General features: G+C 35.7%; 1 protein-coding gene across 1 annotated transcript; it reads left to right on the top strand.

Moving 5' to 3' along the window:
* Nucleotides 1–2,709: 2,709 nt before the first annotated feature.
* On the top strand, nt 2,710–6,335 carry LOC105344692 (protein escargot). Its single transcript, XM_011452531.4, has 3 exons — nt 2,710–2,879; nt 4,286–5,277; nt 5,443–6,335. Exons 1-3 carry the CDS (start codon nt 2,807–2,809, stop codon nt 5,749–5,751), a joined length of 1,374 nt encoding a protein of 457 aa, XP_011450833.3. The 5' UTR covers nt 2,710–2,806; the 3' UTR covers nt 5,752–6,335.
* Nucleotides 6,336–11,028: the final 4,693 nt, after the last annotated feature.

The following is an 11,028-nucleotide window of genomic DNA, read 5'->3' as shown; positions in this document are numbered from 1 at the left end:
CAGCGACGAAATCACTGACAATCATTTCTTATCTAGGAGTAAGTTTCTTAAATTTAAAATACAAACAAATGAAATTTACTTTTGTATTGAATTGAAAGAGAAGGATTTTGATTTTGCAATTTCCCATTTATGTTTTACGCAAGATACAAAAGTAATAAAATGTTAAAGTTTATAAATTCGTCAAAAATAATCATCAATTAATTCTAACGTATCAAGTACGGTACCATATGATGTAAAACGCTTTTAAATGACAAGTTTGAATTTTCGGGAAAATCAATAGAGTTTATACGATGGAATTAGCAACGCAGAATTAGAAAAGACCCATATGTGTGGTTCAACGTTGCAAGATAAATCTTGATCTGCTAATCGTTTTAACACCGCAAGATGTAATATCTCCGTTCGTCGGTTTATCGCCGGTAATTAGACTCACCCTTTCCCGTTGATCTGGAAAGGAAAGTTTGGTGGTAAATGAAGCGACTGATAGCCCCGCGGAAACTGAAAGCAGTGAGACACCTGTTTTAAGAACTTCAGTTTTCACAGACAAAAAGCCGCTGGTGGTCATGTGATGACCTATTGGTCCGGCTAATTAACGCTAACTTCCAAGGTTTCTCCAACATTTTCGTTATCAATCGCGAGGTGCATCTAGAGAGATAACAGATTTCTTATTTTTTTACCAGTTAACATTAAAGACTTTAGGAAAAAGTTAAAAGTTTATGCGTTTTTGGTGACACAATAAAAAGGATATTGTTTCTTCAACAAATTAAAAACTGAAAAACGTTGATCACACTGCACACGAGAGTTTTTTTCGTTTAACACTATTAGATGCCAAACAAAATATATATGTTTAAAGACATTGCCAGGCACTAGTGACGATGTATGTCATTCTACATTACACGTTATTTCCTGTTTTAATGGAAAGACATTCTTATTGATCGTTTTATCTTTTGATAAGCAAATTAATTGAAAATTAAAGTACTATTTGATTCATGTATTTTTAATGGTTGAAGAAAAATGATTTAACAACAAAGCTAAAATAATTATTCTTCTAATTATTATTCTTAATCTCCTTATCAATAATTAGTTCGACAATTTATCTAAATGGCCCCCAGTTTATTCAAAAATGTAAAGAAGAAAGTTTTTGGATTTAATTATGGACTGTAATTCATTTAGCTCTTAGAAAATACCAATTTTTTTTATTGAAACATCCTTTGTAAATCTGTTCTTTTTTTTCTTACCGAGGTTATGCTTTCATTGCCAAAACATGTCGATGTACATCCCATGGCTGTAAAAAAAATTTATGTTCTATTCAGACTGAATTTAGCAATGCTGTAAAAATCATTCGAATTTAGATATATATCCAAAAAGACCCTGTTTGCATTATTGCATTGCGTGACCATATATTTGCAACATTTGGAAATGTTTACATTGGGTTTTTTTCAGCAGTGATAAATTCCTTTCACAGAGGATACACAAAATATGAGGAACTCTTTAATACTAACTATATATATCAATTATATAAATATATATATTATATAAATATCAATACTAACTACAAGGATACAACTTTAACTGAATATCTTTATGAGCCACGATTTCTCACGATTTTTTTAATAAATGTATTCAGTATATGGTCAACCGTGTACACAGAAAATGCAGATGAGCATGTTTTAGCTCAAAAGAATGCAGTTGTTTTCTGAAATTCTCACGAACTATACCATAAAAATATTTTAATAATTGAACACGTCACGTAACAAAATCTGCGCAAACTCTTGTAAATGCCTCGGTGTTACAGGGGAAACTTCAATGAGTAATTTAGCAGCGCAGTTGTTCTCATTTTAAATAATAAACTTATCTCAAATTCATTTCGATCAAACCGTGATTAAAACTGGATTCTTTCCTTTTCTCATATCTTGATAATGTGCGATACTTGCTTGCGCGATCACAGAACAAGGTACTTTTACGCAACATTGGGTGATCTATCGGTGAATGCGATGGGAAACCCGAGCCCCGGGGAAGCAAGCCTCTGTTCCGTATCTACTTCGTCAAATTCTTACCACATGTTTCTCTCGTGCCGTATCAGCCATGTCTCTAGGTTTCCATGGCAACGCCTCCTTCACCGAATACTGTAATGTCACTCTCGAAGTTTATCAAACTATTTTATACGGCAAAGCACGTGCTTTTTTGTTGGCTCGTCGGCAAAAAAATTGGAAGTTGTAAAGCTGTTTGTGAATTAAAACAATTAGAAAGCGACGGAAACTTAACTCCACACATTGCTTAAGTGACGCAAGAAAAACCATGAATGAAAAATTACAGAGTTCTGAAAATCCAGAAATACTGATTTCAAGTGAAGAGCCGTATATGCATGCATTTGCCATGAGTTCCATATAAATAATAATTGACGTTCTAATAAACAAATAAACACAAACTTATTTTACTTCTTCAATATTTGTAATGATTTTAATGAATCGCAATAATTACAGCAAATTTTATTCCTCAACCAAGAAAAGATTTGTGCGAGAACTAAACTTGTGACAACATATCAAAAAGCAGAAAATTTTCAAAGGAATGGTGTTCACTGTATTTCTAACAGATCTAGTATATAGATATATTTGATATTGGCTTGTGCTTAAGCGCTTGCAGTTTATGGACAGTAGGGGGAGTCGCTTTGCCTTTGACACTTGTTGCGCGTGCTTCTTGGCAGCACTGCCAGAGAGGGCCTGCCAGCCAGAAGATCGACAGCAGGCGCACGTGCTGCACGTAAACATTCGCCACCGGCACTCATCTTCATGTCACCTGGAAATTTACCATGCCAAAATCCTTTTTATTGACAAATCGGAGGTTTTTAATTGAAAAGAAGAAGTTCAAAGAATCCCCTTCAGGTAACTACTTACTTTTATTGCTGTGTTTAGTGTAAGAAGCAAACTTTAGGGTTCGAAGACGCTGGAAACATCCAGTTAAACTCTGTGACGAGTCTGTTTCCTTAATGCATGTTGTAAGTAATATTTGCCGCATCTGTATCATCAGACTGTTCAACTATGCAAAGAACGTTTAATTAATCAATCTTTTTAATATTTCTAATGTATTTGTTATATTTATCATATTCTAATCTTTTTTTTAAGTTTTCGAATCATGATTTTGAGATTTCTGTTATAAATTAATTGACGGATATTTTGTACAGTGTATGGGTTTGTAACATGTCTGTTTTCATATCATTTATATAATTCATAATTCCCTACGTACAATCATTAAATGATTAAACTTTTACTAATTATTGTATGTTTGTTAAATTTCTGATTAAATAATATTCAAAATGCATTCGCCTTTTTTCTTACCCCTGACACTTTCAGTACCTCTCCTTTAGCTTTCTAAACGAAACAATAATTCAGGAGAAATAGCCGACAATAAAATTCCTAGAGAAGTATGGTCTCTTTAAATTTTAAATATTTTAAATGCATCGAAAGCGACATTTTTTCTGACCCCCTTAGAAACTATCTGTTATCTTTGTCTAACGAGGCAATGATACAGGAGAAACAGCCGACGATTCTCAGAAAGTTCTGGCCTCTTTTAAGAATTGTGGTATAGAATATTACAGAGTCGTGTCCGCACAGCGGGGATCTCAGACAGTACACCGCAGATCCATACCGCCTCTTTTTGATTTCACGATAATTACCCCAGGCTGTGAACCGCGCAGCGTAAGCGAGGGTCTAAGTTTTCGAATGTCGTAATTTTAATGCTGACCCCTAGTGAGACGTCGAGGGCTCGCCAGGTCATGAATCACCTGCAGATTCATCGCCACTGATGGTGTGATTAGGGTATCTCCCCGAGACTGAATCATTCGTAAGTGTGCAGCCAACAAATGTGTTCTGACATCGCTGCATCGTTTGCACACTCATCATCGCGCACCTGGCGGGCTTATTTATTGAGTAAATAAACAAGAATTATGACACCTTCCTGACATTTCGACGACAAGTCTATTTTTCTTTAACTTCCACCGAATTGTTTTATATGAACTTAAATCTGAGCCTATATAAAAATTAAGAAACCATGTTAATCAACAAGAAAAATCTCGACAACAAGGCTTTTTTCATTTTTACCGACTCAGTATATACAAGCTCAGTTCTGTGCCTTTTTAATAAAAAAAAACAAGCAAACATGTTAAGTTATCATTTTCTCTTTATGCCTGTCTCCAAATTTGGTCTAACAATGATATACATGTACTTTTTTTGCAATGAATGAAATGAAGACATAAAAAAGATTTACTGGAAATCGTACATTGATATTACAGGGAAACCGAGTAGAAATGAAAAGACAACACATGACGACGGCTATGAAGCTGGGCAGTTGCAAGACTGGGATGACAAACCGTCCCAAACAACACCGCAACAGTGTCCAGAGTTTGTAGATTACCGTCAGATCTTTTACATCGAACACGACGAAAGACATCCTCCGACCAAAGACTTTTCGAATGAAACTGATACTGATGATAATGACACACCAAAAGATTTGTCAACAAAAAGAAGAACATCACCATTCATACCAACACGGGCAAACGAAGCAAGTTTGCCAAAACTCAATGAGGGACACAATGTCCCTCAACAAATTTCGACTGCGCACACGATTCATGCCCCATCTTACATGATTGGACAACGACCATCATATTCCTACTTTCAATATCCCGATGAAAGTAGTGGACAAAGAGACTACACAACTGAAGCTGTACCCGATTATAAACGAACGGCACAGACCCCGTCAATGCCATCAGAGCACCGACCGGAAGTAGAACTGTCGCCGTATAACAGGTACTCGGACTTCAGTGCTGAACTTCGACCTGAATTCTCACCCATTAACCGTTGTCATGCGGAATGCTCTGACCATTTTTCGCTTTTGTACGATCTAATAAGGAACACTAATGGTCTTTTAGAGCACAGGGAACAAATAGAAGCCCCTTTAAATGCAAAAAGGGCACTCAATTTCGACAATCCGACTTATTCGCCGGTTATAGAACCAATATCACCAAGATCAACTTCAGGAAACGAGCACGACGCCTTTAACAACTATCCATGTGAAGAATGTGGAAAGAGGTATAGCACCTCAAGCAACCTGGCCCGACACCGACAAACTCACAGATCTTCAAGCGATAAGAAAGCCCGGAAATGCCCTCATTGCGAAAAGGTGTACGTGTCAATGCCTGCTTTTAGCATGCACGTCCGTACACACAGCCAGGGCTGTGAATGTCCGTACTGTGGCAAGAGATTTAGCCGACCTTGGTTACTACAGGTAAGGTTAAAGGTCATTTTTTGGGAAGCTATGGTCAGTAAGCTTATGCGAGACTGACCTTGGGTAAGAGCTTGCCGTTGGCAAGAGTAAATATAAATGAGTTGACAACTAGATTATTTTTCTTTTAGTATTTACTTCTATAAAGATGTCTTTTTTAATTTTTAGGGTCATATCAGAACCCATACAGGTGAGAAACCATTCGATTGCCCAAAATGCGGAAAATGTTTTGCCGACAAGTCCAACCTTAGGGCGCATGTGCAGACTCACTCGACAGAGAAACCATACGTATGCGGAAGGTGCGGTAAGGCGTTTGCTCTAAAGAGCTACCTCTACAAGCATGAGGAGTCCTCATGCATGCGCGGACAACGCAATAGGGCTAAACTTGAGAAACCAGGAACGCGTGCGCACAAACACCGGAACAGACAAAACTCGATTCACGACTCATCACCAAGTACCCCAGAAAGCTTGGCTTAACGGACAATGGCATGGTAAATTTTCCAATCATCTCGACCAAGTTCATACTTGTAATTCTTTACATCCTTTTCACTACATAAATCTCATTAAAATCCTGGACTGGACCATTCCAAAGTACGAATACATCGTATTGGTGCATCTTAACATATTCTTTCGAATTCAATATCTTTTTTCAAAGAGAAGCAGCATTCCGTGGCAAACCGTTCTACTGCCAGATTTCCGTTGTCAAATCGCACAATCATTTATCACCTAAATATACATTTTAGCGGATCTTCGATAGCTTTTTATTCCATTAATTGTGATTTCACACCTGTTTACACTATATACGAAAAGAAAATACCGCAACCACGAGCAGCCATTTTTTTTAGACTGAAACAACGATTTCTAGTTTTAAAAAAAATCTGCGTAAAACGGCGTCAAACTGTAAGATTGATTGAACGTACTCTTCAACACTGAACAATTCTTTAGAAATCGAACACAAAATAGACCACATACAATAACCTTTTTTTTTTTTTTTACTGTAACCTCGTTTTAGTCGTGACCTTTGGTTTATGGTTGTCATGGACACTGCAGCAATACATCATCTATCATGTGTATTCTCACATGGTTTTCATTAAGTCGAACTTCACGACAATTTCATCTTTAGTTGTTGTCCGTCCGAAATTGACGATAAAGCTATATCTCTATGAAAGCCAGAAGGCGAAGTCAAAGAATAGAACCAATCGGGATCTGATAAAGATTCCGAAATGTGGAAAGCATTAACGATATGATGTCCCATCTATGGCCTTTTTGATAAGAATACTGAACCAATCGAACCATCGAAAGACACGAATCTTAATTTTATATACGTATCAAGATTCAGTCAGATATCGCAAAAGTGCTAAAAACTACAACTTTTTTTCATTTTCTGTACATAAGTTCTTTAAGAGCGTGAGTGTTTTTTCACCAGTTTTAGTGCTTTTTTTCATGTGTGAGTTATGTGTGATTATTTATTTTAATTTATTCATTCTGGAGTGTTGTGCGTTTTCATATTTATTACTTATTTATAGAATTTTTGTTTAAATTTTTCCATGATGGTCATTTACATAATTTATTTATAATACTGTATACATGATGATATCGGTTTTTTAAATACAAAATCGACATCGGGCTTTATTTGATTTTTGTTGAGACGTTTTACATTTGTAATGATTGTAGATTTTTTTAAATTATCTTTTTTAATTCACAAAAAGTGATTACATGTCAGATGTTGAATGACCTTATTTCCATTTTTTTTTTCTATTTTTATACATTTTTCCTTAATTGTATTTGTGTTCTTTTGAAATTTGTGTGGTGCGAAAGCTTATGCCATTTTTGACAAATTTTATCAAAGGCTTTAACTGTTGCAAGCGAGATCTAGAAGTTATAATGGTATGGAATCATACAAAAGTTTTCAAAGTTTTTCAAATAGTTTATATCTTTAATGGCATTAACTTAACCAAAGCTATGGTTATAATAAGAATGCAGAAAAAAAATGTGTTGTCCCATTTGCTATGAGAATAAATTCAGGAACTTTCGCATGCGTTTTCTTTTGTTTATGCCAGATAGTATCGTAACATGTGGGCCAAAAAGAAGAACTGCTGCATGTCGACGTGTGAAGCGATGCTGGGAGGGTAATTGTGGCCGAAAACCAAGATAAACAAATGATTAATCGTGACACTAAGCGGCCTCGATGTTTGGGATACGCTACTGGAAGCAACAATTCTAGTGTCATTTATACGACCAAAACGTCTTCAGACAGAGAATCTTTCTGACAATTTATGATTGAAAAATATTCCATGTGTTTGTCTTGAACAGAGATGCTCGTGACCCGTGCGGGGCGCTAGGAAAGATTTCCTATTTTGTTCAAGAACGGAGTTGTATCAGAATTACGATTCAAGGCCGTTTGTCCCGCTCTGTAACCAAGATGAAGCAGAGGCAGAGGAATATGCTGAGCGTTGCATAATTCTAATTACCAGGAATCTTAAAATGACTGCGCTTCTTAAAGAACGTCAAAATATACCAAAAACACATGTTCCGGTTTAAAAATCGTTTTATGACTATTGAGTAAAAACCAATAGCAATGAAACCGATTTTTTAGTAGACATGTTGTTCATAAGCTAAAATACATATAAGTTGATTTAATATTTCATTTCTATTTGAAGCTGTTATTATATTTCGTATTTATGAATGACGTATTACTTCCGTTGCACTATTCCCACGGTTGCGTAGAAATAATTTGTATAGTAGGCACTTTTCCAAAACCATTTGCAAGAAAGGAGAGTGCTAAAAAAACAGCTGTCAAGTCACAGAACAACTTCCGCTGTTTATATTTTACTCAAAAAACATAAATGAGGAAATCTCTATTGACAGAATGCATCTTCCAGATTTTTTTTCCTTAAACCACTGTGCAAAAAAGTTCTTCATAATGTTTGTTTACAATAGCGTGGGAAAGATGTGCTCTATTATATACTGGAGACGCCTGTTAGGGAACGGGATCGAGCACAAGCAGACAAGAACAAAAGTGATCCTCGAAAGCTTCAAAAACTAGCCACAGACAGACGAATCCAGGAGACACTTTTTGCGCACGCTCTTTATTAGAAACACGTGTTCTTGGAGATTTTACTTGCATAATGGATTTTTGCAAACATTCGGCACAGAGATTGTATAAAATTTAGACAGGGGTAATTTACTTGCTTAGTATCCTCGCGTGCCATTGCTGTACGAGTCAACATAAGATCGTCTTGTAAGCATAAAAATCTACTCAATCTAAGCAGCCGTTGCTTTTGTGGTCTCTGGTCTTAATTATCAATGAGAATTGACATAATTATTGGTGTCAGGTCGGCGTGTCGAATTTCTACAGAGGAGGAACGCCTTTACACACAACCGTAGACCTCAAACTGAGCTGTAGTGGTCACTTTAAGAGAACACATAAAACAAACATTGACTAATTAAACAATCTAAGTTATATGCAACAGTATGCGGGGTGGGAGATTTTAGGGAGTATGATGATTTCCCAGATGCCGAAATATTTGTATTTAGTCGGGGAAATGTTTCCGTCCCATACGAATACTGAGAGCAAGGTCGCTCAATCTGCAAGCCTTCTCATTTAACATATGGCGAGATACGGACCAACGAAAACTCCTAATGACCAAGCAAACGCGACTTTGTCTTCAATTTGTTTATGATTGCTTTGTTAGGTGATATCATTACTACCGCGATAATCAGTAAATAAACACATACACCATATCTACTTAATGGAAACCACATCCTTTTTTTAAGTTGGACGTAATTTTTAATATATTCATCCAAGGTTTCACCACCGGCTTCCTGAGGAGGTTTGACCCAAAATTCAAACTTTTAAGCTCCACTTGATAAAATATCATGCACGAAATATTGACTGCAGATGACAAGTTTTCATTTCCGTTAATACTGCACGTGCGGGATCGCGCTCACGATAACCCTCCCCCTCTTGGCAGAGGTAATGTAAGCGCTAAAGTAGGCTTCTGTTGTGTAAACTGATGTATAAATTAATTTCCTGATTCCTCATTCTTGTACTTTTAATGCAGTGACATTGAAAGCAATCTTACTAAAACATTAAGTATCTTCAAAGCTGTCAAATCAGAAATGTAATTCTTGATTATGCAACATTCAGCTTAAGTTGCTCTCACCATTTATGATATTCTTAATGTTTCATAAATAGTTCTGACAGGGCATGCTTCCTTCTTGATAATTGGTATTTTGCATTGAATTGCATCGCCAAATTTCGGTTAATACCCCTAAAAAATTATGTGTCATCATAACAAAATTGTTTTATTTTTTGAATTTTTATTCTAAATATCACACATTTGTATAACTGTATTACGTTATAAACTAATTCTATTTCTGAACAAATAATTTTATTTTGAAAGTACAGAGCGTCATCTCGCGTCACACAAACTTCTATTTGAAATTTCGAAAACCTTATTGCATTCTTTGAAAAAAATATGTGCAAGAATATTTAAACAAATGCATATTGACACAGTATCAATTTAAGCATGTAAGTTCTTTTTAAATATTTTAGATAAAATGAAGTTGTTTGTCAAAGATCAAAAATGTTACGTCATACGTATAATTGCACCAACAGAACTGGGTGGTTGATCAAAGAGAATTGCTCGGTGGGTGTGAACGAAAACACAACGCTATAATGCATTAATCTTAATGAAATAAAAGTTCATGTTTTCATTACTTTGATATAATAAGATCGAAATGCTTAGAGCAAGGTTGAATATTAAAACTGATAACTTCGTTAAAATTCAGATTGAATTTTAATAGCATGCAGTAGCAGTTTGGAATTCTTAAATTTCTGTCATTTTGGTGGAGTTAGAACAAAAAATACACCATAGCAATGTTTATCAATTGTCTGTAAAACACTCAAGAAAAATAAAATAACGATAAAACATAAACCATTGCCGCTGCTTTTATCTTGGTCTGGGGTGATGTGTTATATTTTCACATGTACTTTACAAATAGGCTAATTTGATAAGATATACCGCTTGCAATGGAAGACCTTATCAAACCAGTGACTAACACTGAGGTTCCGATAGCGATGACTAAGATTCTCTTGGAGAAAGCAGGTTTCTTCAGACACCTTGTATCCATGTAGAATTATCGCAAAAAGCACCTCACGTTACAGTCTCCCTGCAAAACGGATGACTAACCACACCTTGACCTATCGACCTCCGTTTATAACGAGGACTTTCTTTACCCTACCCTGTGTTGCATGAGGTTACGTTCACTATACGTAATACATAATACGTATAATATACGTATGTTCAAATACATTATTTTGCACACTTTTGGCATTCATCCCGTATAGTGTCATCAATATATATATTATACTCGGCCGCATTTACTACTAATGTATTTCTTTATTCTATTGTTCATTGTGTATCTTACCTTTGACCTTATCACTGAATGAACAAAACATCTGAACAACTTATGTTCTACAATATCAAAAAACCTATATGAAAGAATTCATCCTGTAAGAACTATTTCTCCATCGGATAATTCCATAATTAAATCCGTATTTCATCTGCCAGGTGCGATACACCGACGACAATAGTCATAAGTGTTAACTTTGTATGAATGCTCTGTCGTCATTTTGGCACAAGAAGATGTACCTTTCATTATATTTTGCCCCGATAATAATTGCTTGCTTTTACATTCCGTCTTGTCAGATCATCATACATGATTGGTATCAAACTTCTAAGTATAATA

Source organism: Magallana gigas, chromosome 3 (genome assembly GCF_963853765.1).
Source record: "Magallana gigas chromosome 3, xbMagGiga1.1, whole genome shotgun sequence".
Classification (NCBI taxonomy): Eukaryota; Metazoa; Mollusca; class Bivalvia; order Ostreida; family Ostreidae; genus Magallana; species Magallana gigas.
Note: the sequence above shows the minus strand (reverse complement) of the source record. Positions and strands in the feature narration are given on the sequence as shown.

Bases quoted from the DNA above. Each gene is read 5' to 3' on its own strand.
- LOC105344692 (XM_011452531.4), top strand. From the start codon at position 2,807: ATGCCAAAATCCTTTTTATTGACAAATCGGAGGTTTTTAATTGAAAAG. The intron at 2,880-4,285 runs GTAACTACTTAC...TTGATATTACAG, and splicing joins GTTCAAAGAATCCCCTTCAG to GGAAACCGAGTAGAAATGAA. The intron at 5,278-5,442 runs GTAAGGTTAAAG...TTTAATTTTTAG, and splicing joins GCCGACCTTGGTTACTACAG to GGTCATATCAGAACCCATAC.